The sequence below is a fragment of the Micrasema longulum genome, unplaced genomic scaffold, assembly GCF_059751315.1.
Source record: "Micrasema longulum isolate JH-2025_06_02 unplaced genomic scaffold, ASM5975131v1 h1tg000607l, whole genome shotgun sequence".
Taxonomy (NCBI): Eukaryota; Metazoa; Arthropoda; class Insecta; order Trichoptera; family Brachycentridae; genus Micrasema; species Micrasema longulum.
In genome coordinates, this window is record NW_028277803.1 from 720,925 (window position 1) to 739,928 (window position 19,004).

General features: G+C 30.9%; 2 protein-coding genes across 6 annotated transcripts in view; one reads left to right on the forward strand and one right to left on the reverse strand.

The window, feature by feature from the left end:
- cert (ceramide transfer protein) overlaps positions 1-18,184 on the forward strand; it is a 139,743-nt gene extending 121,559 nt beyond the window's left edge. For 3 of the 5 annotated variants that reach the window (XM_088228747.1, XM_088228748.1, XM_088228749.1), the window contains exons 4-8: positions 241-353; positions 1,950-2,071; positions 2,630-2,832; positions 3,734-3,866; positions 5,397-18,184. In XM_088228747.1, coding sequence (XP_088084873.1) covers positions 241-353; positions 1,950-2,071; positions 2,630-2,832; positions 3,734-3,866; positions 5,397-5,524 — 699 coding nt within the window. In that variant the 3' untranslated portion in view covers positions 5,525-18,184. The remainder of the gene's footprint in view (positions 1-240; positions 354-1,949; positions 2,072-2,629; positions 2,833-3,733; positions 3,867-5,396) is intronic. The other 2 variants (XM_088228744.1, XM_088228746.1) reach the window with 1 other exon arrangement.
- Pde8 (phosphodiesterase 8) overlaps positions 16,918-19,004 on the reverse strand; it is a gene marked incomplete at its 5' end in the record, with an annotated part of 219,937 nt that continues 217,850 nt past the window's right edge. Inside the window, one exon of the mRNA XM_088228743.1 lies at positions 16,918-18,685. Coding sequence (XP_088084869.1) covers positions 18,561-18,685 — 125 coding nt within the window. The remainder of the gene's footprint in view (positions 18,686-19,004) is intronic.

A 19,004-nucleotide genomic window follows, 5' to 3' on the forward strand; every position in this document is an offset into this window, starting at 1 on the left:
ATTAATTTTTTGAATAGTGCTAGTTATAAAAAAGTACTAATCTTTATTAATCTTTAATGCATGCATTAACATAATATACATAATATTATTATGTGTGAAAAAATTTCAAAGCCCAAAGTTGGAATAATCTGTGCATTTACTGTATATGGTTTGTCGTTTCTTAATTTTTCCACTACATCCTTAATCCTTGTAGTCAATGTGCAGTTAGTATAATTTTTTTTGTTAATATTTATTTTCCAGATTGACAGGATATCCACTGAACAGCTGGAGCAAGCCCTCCAAGGGGTGGGGATGGAAGGCAGCGGAGGGTGGCAGATATTTGCTGAAGAGGGTGATATGAGAATGTACAGAAGGTCAGTAACGACACTATTTATTTCCCCTCCTTTTATGGAAAAGTAAGCAAATTACTGTAAAAGAATATTTTTTTGCACCACAAAGAGCAAAAATAAATTTATATGGTCACAAACAGCACAAAACATTCGGGCAAAGAGGTCCTATTATATTTTAATAATATGTTGAAGAATTTATGCATCTAGGAAGCATGGTTTCAAGAGATGGAACTACAGTTCAGGATGTTGAAAAGAAAATGATTTCAGGTGACAAAATGGATGGTGCTCTAAGCACAGTAATTGCTTATGTCAAACGAAGCTTGACTGGCAATGCACAACGGGGTTTTAGTCCGAACATGGAATTATGTAAGTGAAACATGGAACTGGCAGAGAAAGGATGAAAGCAGAGTGAACGCGGTCGAAATCAGTGTACGGCAGGGGGTTACAAATGATGAAATCAGGCGAGAGTGCGAATCTGAGACAGGTATAATTAATGAGATCAAGAAAGGGTCACGGTTTGATTATGTAGAACAGATGGCTGATGAAAGAGTGGTAAAACATATATATATATATAGTGGCAACATAGATAGGACGAGGACGACCAAGAAAGACGTGTCATGATCAGATAAACCAAAATCTCAAGTGTGGTCATGGCAAAAGCAGACATTTCCGAAGGGCATGTATGACAAGTTATATGAATGTGGAAGAAGCTAGATATGTATGTCAGGATAGATGTGTGTGGCGGTTCATCTCCACCTACCTTTACGGGGAAATGCCGTGATGATAGTACAGTATAGTAAATGAAAAACAATTGAAAACCGAGCCTGTTTGGTTCAATGAATTTTTGAATTGCTGAAATCTTTAAAAAAAAATAAAAAAATTGCGTATTGGTCATAATTTTTTTTCACAAAATAATTATTTTTGAGGATAGATAAAATGATGCTATTTTCTTTATCAACATTTTCAAAAGGAGTTTCTTGCGATACGAAATTTTCATTGCCTGAATAACATATTGATATATGGGCTGCATGGATAATATAGTTTGGAGGAAGAAACATAGCTGTGATTTGTTGTCCACCATCACTCATCAAATCGGTGAAATTTAGAGAGCCAGGAGCATTAGGGAGCAACAATAAGGCTTTTGGAGGCAGCTTTATTTCATGCATTTCCTTACCCTTCACTAGATGCTATGGTTTGGATTACTGGAGGTTCGGTTTAAAGTAGGTTCGGATTACAGAGACTATACTGTAGTAGTATTTTGATTTCACCAGGAATCGAACCTGTATAAGACAAACGTTTTTATTATTATACAACAGGGTTTTACTAATATTAATCCATTTGGACAAAAAAAATTTTTTTTTTTTTTACTTAACAGTTTATTGTACTACTGGTCCTAAAATGGTCAAAAAAATATTAAAAAATATAGAACGATGACAACACATAAAATGATAGCAGGGATTAAAAAAAAATCATTGTGATGTCAAAATAATGTGAATGTTTTAAAAAAATATTTTGGCCTAGTTAAACATATTACGGTGATGTGACGACCTCAAATGTGCATAATCTATAAATGTGTATAGTAATATATCAATGCTTTAATTTATTTTGCTTGGTTTTCAGAGAGGTAGAAGTGGATGGAATGGTGATGGATCCACTAAAGGCTGTCCACAAGGTACGAGGAGTGACAGGATATGAGCTCTGCAATTATTTCTTCAGTCCAGAGTTCAGGCACGATTGGGAAAGTGAGTATTAAGTTTTAGAATTTAAAAATTGGCCCAAGAAGATGTGTAAAAGAGAAAAAAAAGTATTTTCAGGCGTCTCATAGTAAGCAAAAAAATTCGGTGGAATCTAACTGATGTTAATGTTTTCGAAGAAAGTGAAAATGAAGACAAAATCGAGTTCTGTTTGGCGTTGTTTTGACGTGTTTTTTTGTTGACTTACACAGCATTAAATGCGAAAAAATATATCCTCGCAATTGGTGCGATTTCATTAAAAAATCACCTGAAATCAATGCATGCTGATGAGTTTTCTAAGTTGATTATCTCTGAGGAAGAGAACAAAAAAGATATTTCAAACACTAAATCCAAATTGATTTTAACCTCCTTCGAGAATCGAAAAAGCAGACAACATGTTGAGAGACTATAAACACTTTGTCATTTTTAGTATTAAAATACAAAACACCCGCGTATCCGCGGATGTAGAAAAAGTCACAACCGTTACATCCCTAGCCCAGACTTCTCAAAAGTATTCTTCATCTGTGTTGTAAAATATATCTTTAAATTTGTTGTCATTTGCCTCAGCCACACTGGAGCAGATGACCATCGTGGAGAAGATCAGCCCGGATGCGCTGGTGTTCCTGCAGACCCACAAGCGGATCTGGCCGGCCAGCCAACGGGATGCCCTGTTCTGGTCTCACATGAGGAAGGCTGCCGACACCACGGATCCTGATGCTGCCGACCTATGGCAGGTCTGCAACCACTCCACGCAGCACCCGGAGTACCCGGTAATTAATCTATTTTATTTTATTTAGTTTTGCCTGAGCCTTTTCTTTGTTGACTAACCTGAGCCTCGTGTTTCTACTGGTTTGGAGTGTTTTTCCCCAGCGTCGTTCGGCCAGATCTTGTTTCAACCCTCGAACCGGGTGTTGTCCCGTGGTATTGTTTTGGACTCATGAATCGGAGGTTTGAGGTTCAAACTCACTCAATCATTACTTGATTTTTGGATTTTACTTGATTTCTATGTGATATTAAGCTAAAGGAAATAAATGAAGAAAATGTTTTTATTTTTTATTTATGTATATAATTTAAAATATAAAAAATCTCCATCTTAGAATAGGGTGAGCCATGTTAGATGGGTTTTTTTAATTCGCCACCAGTTTTTTAATTCGCCTGATTTAATGTAATCGGTTTGCTCGAACTGGAATGTATCACTGTGATAGCATGTGGAATAACCGGCGAACGTCCAATATGTATGTATAAATGTCCAAAAATCTGGTTTCATTTTACACCGAAAACTCTAGTTTTCACCCGCCCGGACACTTCATGCTCACTAATATCACTTCATTATTAATTCACCCATAAAGATTATCAAATCTCTGTTTTGATTTGGTATATTTAATTATCTAAAACATTATGCATTGTATGTGTACCTACTAATTTAAATCAATAAGTAATTTAATATTCTTGCTTCTTTTACATTGTATTTATTGGAAAACATTCAATGTAAAAGTTTTTAAAAAGGAGAGCAAAAGATATTAATAATCTGGATTGAAAAACTGGCCCCTACCGAACACGCATTTCGAGTGTTTGTTTGGAGGATCTTTTAAAAATGTACTTACTTTAGTTTTATTTTTGCTGAAATATGTTCACACTGCCATCTAAAGCATGGACATTTGATTTTCCCAGGGCAACACAGGGAAGTGCGTCAGAGTGACGTTAACAGTTTGTTTAGTTTGCCAAACTAGAATTGACCCACCCAAAGCGGGAGTTCCCATTTCCAGAGACGATATTACTACCAAGATCACATACTGCTCTGTTGGTAAGTGTAAACACTTGCGTCTTTAATGTGAAAATAATACAAGTTATACCTGAGTAGAAAAGAGTACACAATATATCATAAAGTTTATATTGTATAAAATGACTTTAAAACTTATTTTATTTACACCTAATAAATTTCCAATGGTGCATTTGATATTTGTTTATTCATATTCTGCTTCAGATGTAACATCAAATGTTAAATATATGTTCCCTTTTATTAAAATATACCATAATTTAATGTTAATCATTTAAACATTTATCAATATTGTAATTTGGTCATTACAAAATTGTAGGATTTTGTACTGTTAAGTTTGTTATTAGATGCCTTACTGTAGTAAATGTTTTTTCAAAGAATACATCGCTGCTTAAATTCAAAAGGGCCACAAGTTGAAATTGGACTTTTTTCAGTAGAGCTAATCAAAGTTTTTTAACATAAATTTTTGCTTTTTTTTATAAACTTACTTTTCATATTTATGTTTTTATTATCATTAGATGCATTTTTAAAAAGCTGTATCTGTCTAATTATGGAGTTTAGTGCTAACTATCACCCTTAAGCTCTGAAGTTAGGCCAGGCCACCAAAACGCAAAATGTCAAAAGGGCTGTTGTGCGTTTTGGGTCATTTATAATGCAAAATCCACGGGAGTCTTTTTCTTATAAAAATGCGACCGATTTAAATCTCATTTTTGCAATAAAATGGAATTTCAGGGTTTTCGATTTGTGGCGCTTTTGAATTTAAACAGCGACATTTTAATTGTATGCATTCGGACATAAACAATATAAACAGTCGAACGAGCATTAACGAGGAAGATGGGACTGACTTAATTTGCTCATTATAGGTATATATTACTCACTATAGGAGATAAATTTTTTAAATCTAATTGCCATTGCATATCGGTCCTAAGTTAGCCGACCGTTGGAATTTTATTTTGAAAATTATGTTTTTGAACAATTTAAGAGTTTTTGCTCAACTGTTGACAATATTTGTTCGGTATGTCCGAGAAGGAGCTCGTTGTAAAAGTGAATAGAATAAATGTATGCAGACAGCCATAAACTAAAATGTCAACTAATGTTTCCTTATAACATCTGAGATAAGGTTATTTCCATGATCGTTATAACTATGTTCGACTGTATAATGCAATTTGTTGTATCAGCAATATTCTCAAGTACCATTGATTTGTTGGGTCATTAGTTAAACCTGAGGATGTGCGAGTGCTGGTCCCCTTCCTAATATATAATAGTCTAATAATAATTGGCCCCGGTTATTGGAGGAGGAGATTTAGAGATATACGAGAGCACTCGAGAATTAACTTACGGTCACAATAGATCTACACACGTCGCGAAGACATCGCAAGCTTATTTAGCGCAGACCCCTATAATTGAGAATAACTATAGCAACAACCTCTCTGACCGATTCCACAGAGAAGTAAGATCAACACTTCTCAGTTTTACAACACCGATATTCCGACATAAGGTTGCAGACAGTTTTACTAATGTAATGGTATTGCTAACTAATTATTATTTCATTTTTAGTGAATCCCGGTGGCTGGGCGCCAGCATCCGTCCTACGCGCTGTATACAAGCGAGAGTACCCTAAGTTCCTCAAGCGCTTCACGCAATATGTCATCGATCAATGCCAGGACCGCGAGATCATGTTCTAGCACCTTCCTCCCGTCCACTCACCGCCCCCTCTGAACTCTCTGGTCACCTCTAGATAATAACCAAAATCATTGCATTGCCTCCGTTAACCATTTTCTCTATGGTACTTATACTTGCCACGCTGGACAAAATCTATATGTTGTGGACATGTGGAGATGCCATTAAAGTGTTAGTTGAAAATATTGCCGCAAAGTGCAAATGGTTAGTCAGGGATGCGATGAAATGTGTTCATTGTGTGCAAATAAAAATGAACACACCTGTATTTGACTCTCGTTTCATGGGAAATTTTATTGAATGCTAAAAAATTACCCTTTTTTGGAGTTACACAAATTAAAATAAATGGTTTTGAAAAACATAATGGAATATCATATTTTATCAGTTAGTACAGGGCGTTCTAATGTTTAATGGACTATATTAATGTGTTAGTGCCTAGACCAAGTAAACATACAAATTTTGTTTGTGTTAGCACGTACACTAGAATATTTTATTTGAAAACTTTCTGTCACGCACACATAAACAAAAGCCATTAAATATTTAAATGCACTGTACATGGTTCATAATTGAATGTGGTTATGCAGAAAGCAGCCAGGCATAGAAAAGTGAAACTGAGATAATAGCACCTTTGTCAAAAGAGAGAAAAATCTAATTTACACATCAGTTGGAATGTTTTTGAATTTGACAAATGACGAACAATGCATATTTTAGTTTTTCAATATTACAAACAAGAATTTTATTACAAATCTGACCAGCTTTAATGATTTTTAAAGTACAGTAAGATTTTTCTGGTCTTGTGGGTGTTTTCTGCAAATTGAGAAATGCCGCTTTTGTGATCAACACTGTTTTCAGAAGGTGATTATTACAGTTTTTTGTATGGAAGCGGTCTGGCTGTTTTTAGCAGAACATAGAATTGACCTTACTGCACCCGATTATACCAATATCTAATTTTTTCAAAATTGTGGACTGGCTGCTTTCTGCATAACTACGTTCAATTGTGCCCCTCTAATATTGTCAAAAAATCAAAATTTATCAACTGCAAAATTTGATTTGTTTAATTAATCTAAAACATTTAAAAAATTTAATAGCTGAAGATTATATAAAATATTCGAGGGTTCTAGAATATACTAGAAATTCGGATGGACCAAATTATCCAAATATGTACTTTTGATAGTTCCTAAATCAGAACTCTTTTGAAATCCCAGTTTGAAATGTCCTCGTTTAAACCCAATTCAGCTCTTTTACGTTATTTTTTTCATTAAATGTACACTCATTAGTTGAATTGCGGATGTCTGAAACAGGGTTTGTCGAATTGTTACCTGAATTAAAATTACTTTTATAAAATTGATTCATGTAACAATGTTTGATTATGTCCAAATGCTTGCAGACTGGCTGGAGTGGCCACTTAAACCAGCCAATGACAGGTCATAAGCCCTGTAAATGCCTAGACTTCCATATTCCCTTCTCAAAAATGTTTTCCCTCTCTGTTGAAATAAATTGATTTATGTAGTTGATAAATTTGGATTGCAATAAGATTATTTTGAAATTCATTGTTAGTGAAATACTACTCGATCAGTTTATTATACATTTAAAAACAAACTAATGTAAATTGAGAAACTTAAACAAAAGTTTAAAAATCAAGATGCAAATGAATGAATCAATGACACATGATGTACATAGGTAAATAATAAGCTAGATTGAAGTATGAGGCCTTTTGGTATATGTAGTCCATTTTTTACATCCCCCATCGAAATTTCTAGAAATACGTTGATTCTCAACAATTTGATTCAACAGTTTTCTGCGTGTATTGTATTATTCATATACATAAACACATCTACCTGGAGGAATTTTAAAATTTTTAAAAAGGTATTGTTGACTGGTTGAATATAATACGACTCCATATTTTATAAGTAATTAGTTTTGTTACAAGTGTGCTACGTGAGATTGTGCCGATGTTATGCATGTGTGTATGAACGAGAATGTTGATTGTCGTATTTTTTTAAATTATGAAAACTATTATTTTGATTAACTATTTAAAATAATTAAGCATTGAAAAATTCTTTACACTAGTCTGACCCTTGTAAAATTGGAAAGAAAGACCAAATTTTTATTAAATGTAAATAAATTATCATTACAGTTTAAATGTGTTATCACATTTTCATTAACTGAAGTGACTTTTACTAGTGCAATTTCTGAATTGAATATCGCCACTAATTAAACTAGATTTACTCAATTTCCGAGATACAACTTTTGTGATCAACCTTCCTCTTTTATTAATGTAAAAATAAATCCATTGTTTGGTGGTCAGACTTGAATGTCTCAAATTTGTTTACTGTGGAAAATCTAGTCTATCGTTTAAACAGTAGTTTAAACTTCTTAACAACTGTTAGTCTTTTCAAAGCATTTCACTTTAATTTTCCTCATGGATTAACAATTCGCATATAAATAGTCACAAGATTGGCTCATTGTTATCAAAATAGGCGATCGTAACTCTCTTTATAGCTAGTAACATTATCATTCTTTATAAAAGCTAAAACCTCTTGCGACTTCCAAACATTCCCCTTTAAAGAAATAATTAAAGGATTCATTATATATTTGTATGTGATAATATATTTATTTATTTTCTGTCAAAGCTTTTCATATGGCTCCTATGTGCCAAAATATATTTTTTTCATTTTTGAATTCCAATTAAAATATTCACATAATTTCATGTTCAAGTTCAGGTCAGTTGTATGATAATTTATCTTCAATAAATAATACAAATTGTACCACATATAATAAAAATTATGAATAGGATTTGATATGGTATATTAGAACAATGATATTATTTTTAATTTTATAGACTCAGATGCCGTAATATTTTTTTGAAGATTTTATAGTTTTCTGTCATCAATAAGTCAAACAAATGCCCCTGAGGTAAGCTCAGGGGCATTTGTTTGATCAGAAATAAAAGTATAAGCAAATTTCTAAAGTACTTGAAATATTTAAAACTGCTGTTTATTAAAAAAATTCATTCTTAGTTCCGGATACATTAAATCAACTCGATTTTACTAATGGTTATTTTTTACTAATGACTTAAACTGCACATTATTTTTATTTCCGATCAAATGATGGGCCTTTAAACTTTTTGCAAGTGACTGCCTCTCAGCTGTATACTGTACTAATATGTAATTATATTATGTAACATTTTAAATTCAAGTACAAAATAATTGAAGTTTTGTTCTCCAGTCTTCCAGACTAAAGAAATAAACTATACCGTATTTCCTAGTACCTGTTGAATTTGTCTATAATAGTTTAAGTTGTAAACAAAATTTGGCTCGATGTGAAGTCGGTTATGTATGTGCTGAAAATTATTTTAAGTCTTTGTATATTATAGAAGTAAGGCAAGAATATATCTAGGTTAGTATTTCCATAAATGTTTATCGAGAGTTATGTATGTTAACGATCAGTGCCTCGATCAGACGTGATGTAGCATTTATAGCTTATTGGAGGTTATATAAAACATAAGGCTTTCAAAATGTGTTCACTGTGAAATATTTGACGCACGAGTCATCTATTTCCAATATACTAATTGGAAAATGAATTCGCTTTACTGTTTCAGTCAACGAACAAATCATTTTAATATTGTTGTGTTTGAATTTTTCTTTCATGTCCGATTAAATTAGAAGTTGGGTGTACAATCTTGTAAAAAGTTATTTCAGTATTTTTTAAATATGTATATTTGGCGGGTATTGGAAATAGATGACTCTCATCTTGCGTGTCATTGCTTTCTGTTATGTGGTGATACGTCTGCCTTTTGCAATTTAGAGTAATACTTACTGATATTCTACGAGAGAAAAATACTTTTAAACTTATTTGGTCTATTTTCGTATTAATTTTTAATGATGTCGGTACCTTTATTTTTAAACATCAAATTTGTGATATTGTCATATAATATTGATTCCAATTATAATCTCCTATTGCGAGGAAGTCAGTAGAAATAATAAGGACTCTGAAAGATCTGAAAATGGTTTTGGTCAAGAAAGAATATTATTTTCTCAGTCAGAAGCTGTCAGAAATGAGCGGGATTTGTTTGTTTGTGTTCTTTTATTATTATTATTATTATTAAAGAGCATCTGTTGGGTGAATTGTTTCAAATATATTTAAATATAGCACTTTTGCACCAACTATTCCTATCGTAATGTAGTTTATTGTGCCATTATTTTTAGTAGAGCCGAATGTACCTATAAATTAGAATAAATGGGGTTTTGTCGAATTATTTTCAGAGAAGCACATTTCCAAATATACCAAATTCATATTTCTAAAAAAAAAGTGTTTTTATTTTTTTATTAAGAATGAGTTTTTTTTTTATTGTTGGCTTATTGTTATTGAATCCTGTAACCCTCTGGCTGTTGACAGCAATTCATTGTCGTTTGTGGTTTGGGCAAGAGAAAACAAAATTTAGATAAAAATAAATAGATTATAGGTAATTTCATCCATTGACAGGTAAAAATCATAATGTGCAGATTTATGGTAGAGAGACATAAATTCACTAAGTTCTATATTTTTCAACAATCTGTTGCATGAAAAAATCAATGAGTCCTTTATTACCACTTTTGATTCCTGAACATAGATTTAGCAGTTTTTAAACTTTTAAAAAAAATTCCAATACCATTCATAGGTTGAAAACGATAATGTATATATTTTTCTTGTTTTTTTAAAAACTCAATAATGTATATAAAAAAAATAATGGTACAAATTTCAGGATATTATAATATAAAATAGTTGTTATTTTTTCAATACAATATATTTACAAAAATAAATGATGAACCGTTATTAAAGTAATTTTATGTGACCAAACGGGGTGGACATCTCTACGCAAAACTGATCCCCTGGAGTTATTTTTTGGAACTAATTACTTCAAAATGGCTAAAACTACTAAAAAATGTCCAAAATGTACCAACAGTGATAAGTTAAATCAAATGCATTCTCATATAATATAAGAAGATATAGGAGTTATTTTACACCAGGACAAGTTTATACCGTCAGGGAGCAAAGGTTTAAGCGATCCCAAACAGCTTTATGAGTGTATAATTTCACTCATTACAGTTTTGAAAATAGATAAAATAGAAATTTTTTAACTTAGTGGATGTAAAGTCGATTTTGACAGCCTTGTGGTGTAGTGGTCAGCGCGTTTGCCTACCACACAAGAAGACTCGAGTTTGATCCCCGACATGGTTGACATGAAATATTAATTTAAAAAGGCGTTATTACACTGGAATATTTCATAGTCCCTAGACTGGCTACTGAAGCGTAAGACTGATCATCTTACCTGAATGTAACAAAAATTATCAAGATACGCTGCGATTGGTTTACCAATGCAGTGCCCTATGCACCATAATGTGCGGAAAGAGAATGATGATGATGTCAAGTCATTTTACCATAAATAATGAGCTTTACCTGTCAACTGGCGATTCTAGATTGAAAAATAATACATAAAATCTATCTTTGTTAATGGCAGCTTTCTTTAGGAATCATTTGTATTATTTGAAATATGCTTTCATTTTTATATTTTTTACATGATTAAAAATAAAGCATATTGTCGTATTTTTATATTTATGCATGTCTGCACTAAAATCTTCACTTATATCACACAGAATGAACTGCGACAGCCCGAGGGTTGATACTGAATTTGCTAAGCATGTGTATAAATATACATACATATATGTATATCTCCACACTGGAAATTTATTAGAAATTCATTTCTAATACTTTTATTTTAACATTCATATATGCGTATTAGATTACCATTCAAATATACTGGTTCTTATTGTGCTATGTACTGTTATTGTGTGAAAATCATTAGTATAAACATCAATACATTATTATATCGAATTGAAAACAAAAACTGCTTCTGAATAAATAAATACATAAGTCCCTTTTTTAATATTTCGTCTTTTATTTTATGAGCCAACCAGTGTTCATTAAATAATTACAATATATATTTTCGAGTTCTGAAGAAAACACATTAAACATTCATGCGATAAAAACACAGTTATCAATATTAGTATCAGAATGATGATTCAGTTAAGACGCATCGTTATTATTTTAAAAGGTTTATTTACAATAAAAACACCGATCCAGATAGAAGAAATAGAAAAGAATCGCATTTAGAACGTCCACCCGTCCAACACCCATGTATATATATATAGTAAGGATATGTAGGGTGTTGGTGGATATTGCAAATTTTACAGAAAAATTGTCTCGTACATGTCGCCTTTACTCTCAAAGTAAAGATTTGTACGCACTGCAGACAGTTGGTTATTATTCTATATGGTATTTATATAACAACAAACATACTTATGGAAGATTAAAATACCTAAGGAGTGTCAAGTCCAGCTTGGCTTTAGATAATAATCCTTAACACGTATTCTATGTTTTCTATCAACCCTTTGATACATTATCCAAATGTTTAAATGGGAGAAAGGTGTCGATATGTCTTATATACATACTAAGTTACTAACAGAAAATACCGTTTTGTGAAATTCCAAAATAAAACTTTTTAAATACAGAGAAAGGGCAACTAGTTTGTACCCAAAATTAAAAATATCCTATCGAAACATTTACATAAAGTTATTATTTTACTATTGGTAACTTCATAATTTGTATGCACATTACTTTAACATGTTAGTTGGGTTAATTTTTTAGAAATTATATATTTTTTTACCTATATTTAATTAACAATAAAAACATAAAAGTTTTGAACAGATAAATTCAACTTCTCATTTTTGTACGAGGTATACACATCATACAATTTTTTTGAAATATTTCCGCCAATACACATGTTTGTTTGTAACATTAAAAAATTCAAGTGAGTTTTGAAGCAACAAAATATTTAGGTAAACACTGCTTAATTTTTTAAAAGAATACTTAAATCTCACTGCTCGTTGGATTTGGTAAAATATAAACAAGGGATCCTTATTCCATTGTACGAATTGTTTAACCGTTAGCGTACAAATATAATATTATGGCTTAATATTTTATAATAATATATTATAATGCATGAGGTAAGTAATTTTACAAAATAAATCAAATTTATAACAATTTAGTTTATGAAAAATCAGCATTTTTGCGGCATATAGAGTTTGTGGATTTAAAATATACAATATACAAATTGTTGTTCAAAACCAGGAAATAAATAATTACTCTCTTGATATAGAGATACATTTTAGAACAGTACAAATTCTACACATCTTTAATACAACAGTGTATACATATTCATCTCCTTTGATTATAAATAAAACTATTCCATATTCCAAACACTATTTTGAATAATTCATTCAATTAGGCTTTTTTCAAAACAAGTCTGTGGCTTTATTTAACGACATCTTTTATTAACCATATATTGTCAACCATTTGTAACAAAAGTGACAATAATTACGGAAATCATAGTTTTCCATTTTCTTTTGCAATATTTATTGTTCCAATAATCCATTAATACGAATTAAACCCTTTATTTTCAAAAACGATTACCAAAAATACAGAGGTATAACCAAAGTGTATAATATTTGATTTACAGTGGGAGTTTTGTAAGAAGCTATTTATTCTTCTGTTGAATTACACAAATAATTTTAATTGTTATGAAATTATTTTTTTTACCATATTTTTACACCAGTTTCAATATTCTTGTATATTTGTGTTAAGATCGTTTTAAAAGGCACACATAGTTGAATTAATTACTGTCTGTCATTTTCATACAAATTGCTTCGAAGTATGCATGTTGATTTTTTTATCAAAAGGTAAAAATGGCATAAGTATTTCTTTTTCTTACAAAACTCCCAGCATCACAAAAATTTATTTTTGTCTAAACATTTAAAATAATTATTAACATAATAGGGAAATAAAATGTTAGCTGTTTTGGTGTCTTTCAGGAATGTAAGCTCCTTAAAAATGAATATAAAAAAATAAAGCGTACACATTAGGAGAGGTAAAGATACATATGTATGTATAGAGAAGAGGTAATTCATCAGAACGGCTTTTGTTTAAAGCTACAAATTTTAAATAAACTCAGAAAATTTGCGATGGTGAAATCTTGGATGTGTCGATATTAAAATTTGATCTCAGTTTGTTTTGAATCTTCTATCGTGTTCTTTCTAAAATGTTTTTCATTTTAATCGAATGAAATTTATATCTCGACACATCTCAGGATTTTAAAATCTCGAATACGAGAGGTATACGATAAGTATAATGGAATTTTTACACAAGTTGAAAATAATAATAAAAAAATTACATTTAAGTTTGATTCTACTGTCAGTTCTTTGTGAATTAACTATGTACTACATACTTGTATATAATATATACCCTGACATCCAAATTGGTTCACAATCAGGTAAAACGATAAAGGAAGTTCTATATTATTAAACAGTCCGTGATCAAATGAGAATGTGTACTTGAAATATTAGTTTTATTAAATGTAAAATATCAAAATACAATAATTTATTAATCTAACCTCCATTCAGCTGAAGTACCCGCTCCAGTGCCTTTTATCCTCTATGTCTACACCAAGAGGATCTTAATGTGCATTATGTAACCATTTCAGCTATTTATATTAATTTTTAACGGTTAAATAAACAATAATCCCTATTTTCATGAAATTGTTCAAATATTGTTGCAATTCTGGATTCAAATATGTTATGATGTTTCTCTTTGCCACATTTGTTTACTTGAGCTAAAATTATATCTGTTTTACATAGTAAACTTAACAAAATTGTAGTGTGTACAAAGCTCTAATGCCATTGTACAAAAATGTTAATTTGAACACCATTTTGAAATGTTGTATGTACATACACAATTTTATGAAATTCAATACATACCTTAGTATTTATACATATTTTTGGCAAATCCTTTCTTAAGAAAAACTTTATAATTGAAATAAATATTTAGAATTTATACAGAAATCAATACTGATTGGATCGATCGATCAAATAGTGGAACAATATTATTAAAATTAGGGTTCAAATCTATTTTTGTGACACAAATAACTTTTTTACTACATAATAATCTCGAAAAAATACTAATTCTTTTGTGAAATAAAAACGCAACTCTGATTACAGATCAGTCGAATAACGTGTTGCTACAGCATGTTTATCTGTTAACCAATACATTCATTAACTATATGAAATCAACTCTGGAATTTATTTTACATCAGATTCACTAAGTTGGGGGTTATATTTTTAGTAATACTAACATTTGACAACTAACACCGGATATTAGATAAAATTTGGCACCCATGTTCACAGTGGCAATAGGTGTATAATAATAATATGATTGAGGCCCAGGTCTAAACAAACTATGAAGTGCAGTACAAACTTACCACAATGCGTGTATATGAAATGGTCAAAATTCTACCAGTTTTTATAGAAGTGTAATATAAAATTATTTTACCAGAAATCTAAAACATCGACCCAAGAAAGCAACTGAGCATTTTCTGTTTAACACAATACAGTAAACTTGTGCAAGGCCGACTTATTACACACAAGACTTATCACTCTTAATAATGAAATTGGATGACACTGGATTGCATCAACTTCATCTCCACCATAGAGATATCCAGAACAAAACACATTCCGTTCAGTTCAGTGTTCTCACCCAGTTCAGTTCAGTAACTAAGATAATAATCCAGTTCGATTCAGTTCTCGCTGTCCTGTATTAAATAAATAGTAAAACTGTGTAATAAATACGCATCGAACTTCATCTCTGTCATCTCCAGCTAGTGGAGGAACTTCCCTAACAGCAACTTACAAAATTCTATAATTTAATCAACAATATAATTTTAACAATGCTTATCTATTACTTGATAACAATTTGATGGAAAAAAATACCACCCACAAGCTTATAATTTCAAAATGATTTTCAAATATTTTTTGCGACTCAAATCTATTGTGACATTTATCGCAGTTTTCCTCTCTACTCTATTTTTATTAACAAATGAACGAAACGATAATGAATTTTGGAAAATCCAAGCTACTCATTTTATGAGATAGATATCTACAGGAGGTATGATTTATTTTGGTACAATTTTTCGCTTGCAATTGATAAAGTGAATCATTCCTTTTTCACATCTAATGGTTCATAGGGCACTTGTATTCGTACACCAAAATGCAGGGTATCTTGATCATTTCCCTTTTTTGTTACATGAAGGTAAGATGATCAGTTTTATGCTTCAAGTGCCAGCCCATTTTATACACTATAAAAAATATTCTAGTGTAAAAACACCTTTCCAAATAAATATTTCACGTTGACCATGTCGGGAATCGAACCCGAGATCTCTTGCATTGTAGGCAAACGCGCTGACTATGTGAGCAAACAATGATTAAGAGAATGAACTGTAAATACGGTCACTTAAAAAAGTTTCAATATTTGGAGAAAATTTCAACCAAAACAATGGAAAAATGATTATAGCTCTCCGATAACAGAAATACACATTATTTACGAAGTGGTAAGCCTGCAATGCTGTAATTCCTGAATTATATCATTATTATTATAATGGATTTTATCATGTCGATGAGCATACTACATTTTAGATGGGTCTTTAAAAAAAACTTAACTATTTTTAACACATGACAGCTTTCTAATAAATGGAGAAAGTATGCCTAGTCATATTTTTAAAGTAGTGATTTTGTATGCAATAAATGACATTTAAAGTTCTAGTGAAAATATGATATTTTATATTATAGACTATTGCTAATACATCCACTATTGACAATGCCACAGCACTGAGCAACCAAAAAGATGAAAGAAATATGTACATAATAGATACAAGACTTTTTGTTTTAGAAACAAGTGTAACATGCATATTTTCAAAACAAAAGCAATATTTGGAGCAGCACCAATTTCTTCAAATAGTTTATAGCTAGTTTCCCCGCTTTACTGGTCGTAAAAACCTCCAAGTAATCAAAATAAATAATTATATATCATGTAAATGTAAGTATGATTTAATCATTGAAGATATGATTATAATGTTACTACTAAGGGCTGGTTTTATATACATCCGTAAGTAAGTTAGATACCATTTCCAGCTAATATTTTGTATACCGGCCGATTACAGCTCGTAGTGTAACTAGTCAGTTAAATAATTGTTAAACGGTTACCATCTGATTTTGGCTGGTTGAATGCATTATGATCGACTATCTTCAGCACCACTGCGCTGGCATGTTTGACACTGATGGATGTTTTGACCTATTTTCCGTTAATTCTTCTATTGCTACTTTTAATTACCATTCTAATATTTTACAGGTTATACGCATAGTATTAGGTATACAATCAACAAAACAAACTTACCCAACGTCATGAGCTACCAGCAATCTAACATATTTTCACACTTTCCATTGTAATTGTGTTTTGGAATATTATTGATTATTACTTTCTTTTTTTGTGGTTTGTGTTTCTTTCAAATTGTAAAAAAATTGACAAGGATTGTAGTGTGTTGTCAAATTTTATGTTTATGCTTGACAGATGAAAAGTAATATTATAGACAATTGAGAGAAAAACACAGAAATTACGACCAAAATTTGAATTTCTATCAAAATACGTATTAGTAACCAACAGTAAACAAATTGGTTTATAAAATACATGATCATCAGTTATCGTTACGAACGATTAACGGTTCGTCGTAGCTCTGATGGAAAATTGAAAGATTGTTAATAAAACCTGCCCTAAATATTTCAACATTTATATAATACAAATAATTTTGTCTATTCAAGTGCATTCCTAAGATAATAATAAATAAATGTGACCTGCACTTGTAAATTAATCTTATGGTCTGCAATATAACAGATAGTAAAAAAAATCTATATATCACGTAATATTGTGTTCGTAGTAATATTAATTCAAATTGTATAAATTGCTTGGTTAAAATTATTTCTACTTTTGTGGATTAAATTTATAAAGAGTTTATGCATTTTTTATGTGTTGTGCACCTTGATACTTGAAAATGAAAAACTTATTTCACAGACCTCAGCAGAATGACATAGAATGGTGAAATGATTTTTAATAATCAATAGACTGCATATTCACTCGATGTCTTTTTTGTGGGAATTTAGCATAGTAATCACAATAGGCCGTTAAAATTTATTCCTATTTTAATTTCATGTTTTTTGCATTTCATTTATAAACCGTAGATGAAATAAATATTTTTAGATAATTTAAAAATACATTAAAATTGCAACACTCCCTTTGAAATTAGAATCTTAAAGAGGGACAAATTAATTGTGATGCTTTGAATTCATGCATACATTATGAAAACGATTTCAAAATTAATCGATTTCGAGATAATATATATGCATAAGTTACTAATACTGACATGATGTGGACTAATATAAGAAAAATATATCCTTCAAACTCATATAGTTTTAATGATAAAATAATTAAATAAAAACATTTTTAAAATCTGCTTCCGTGAGATATTGAAAAATGTTGTCATTATTAACAAGAGTTGGCAATAATTACCTCTTGAAAAATATTTCATCTTTCAAAGACTACGGATACATCAATTTATAGTTTACTAGACATACATATTATAATATATTGGAAAAAAATATGATACTCCAAATATAATATCCTATCACGGTGACTTCGTAGGCAAATATTAACAGATACCGTGGTGCAATATTAAGATATTTTTAAAATGATTGTTTCCTAGCATCATTTGTCAACACAATTATTTTGAATTTTCAGGTGTTAATTATAGTCACTTATTGGTTAGCGGAACTCAGCATTTGCTTAAAATAGTATAGAAACGATTTTTGATTTGTAGTTGGAGCAACACTTTCGTTTGTAACGATGTACTAAATAATCAAATAGTCAGATATTGTGTTTTAAATCTTTTAACTGTGGCGCGGTTTTGAAGGTGTCGTTAAGTTTTATTTATATCGCAAGTTTAAAATGTCCCCTTATTAGACTTGGCAATTGAACAGTCGTAGCAAAACTGTAGAAAGAGTGATGAAATATAATAATAAGAGACTTGACTTGTTAGTTAGGTGTGAGTGGATGAAGAGGTTCCGACAGCTAAGCCTTGGAATCTCTGTGCTGTTGGCTGTGGCCAGCTTCCTCTTCAGCGGCCTTATCCATGTCCTTCCAATACTGGTAATTATCTCGCGTGTGGACCACCAGTTCGGGCATATCAATAAAATCTGAAATATTTCAGTGAAATTACATTAAAAAATCATGTGTAAACTATAGATCAAAAAAGATTTTATGTTTGTAATAATATAGTATTGTAAAAATATATACGAGATACTAATTGAATACTTTTTCTGCATTTTCGGCTGGGTCTTTTCATGTTTATTTGCGATATTTACTTAAAAACTTCAACAAAAGTATTGATATAATAATGTACAGTATGTCATAAATCAACTGAATTGATGGAGTGCTGGCGTTCCTATGGTAAAACTTTAAACCTAACAGTAGGCGCTGAAATAGAACATTATTATCCCGGCATGGCCAATCACA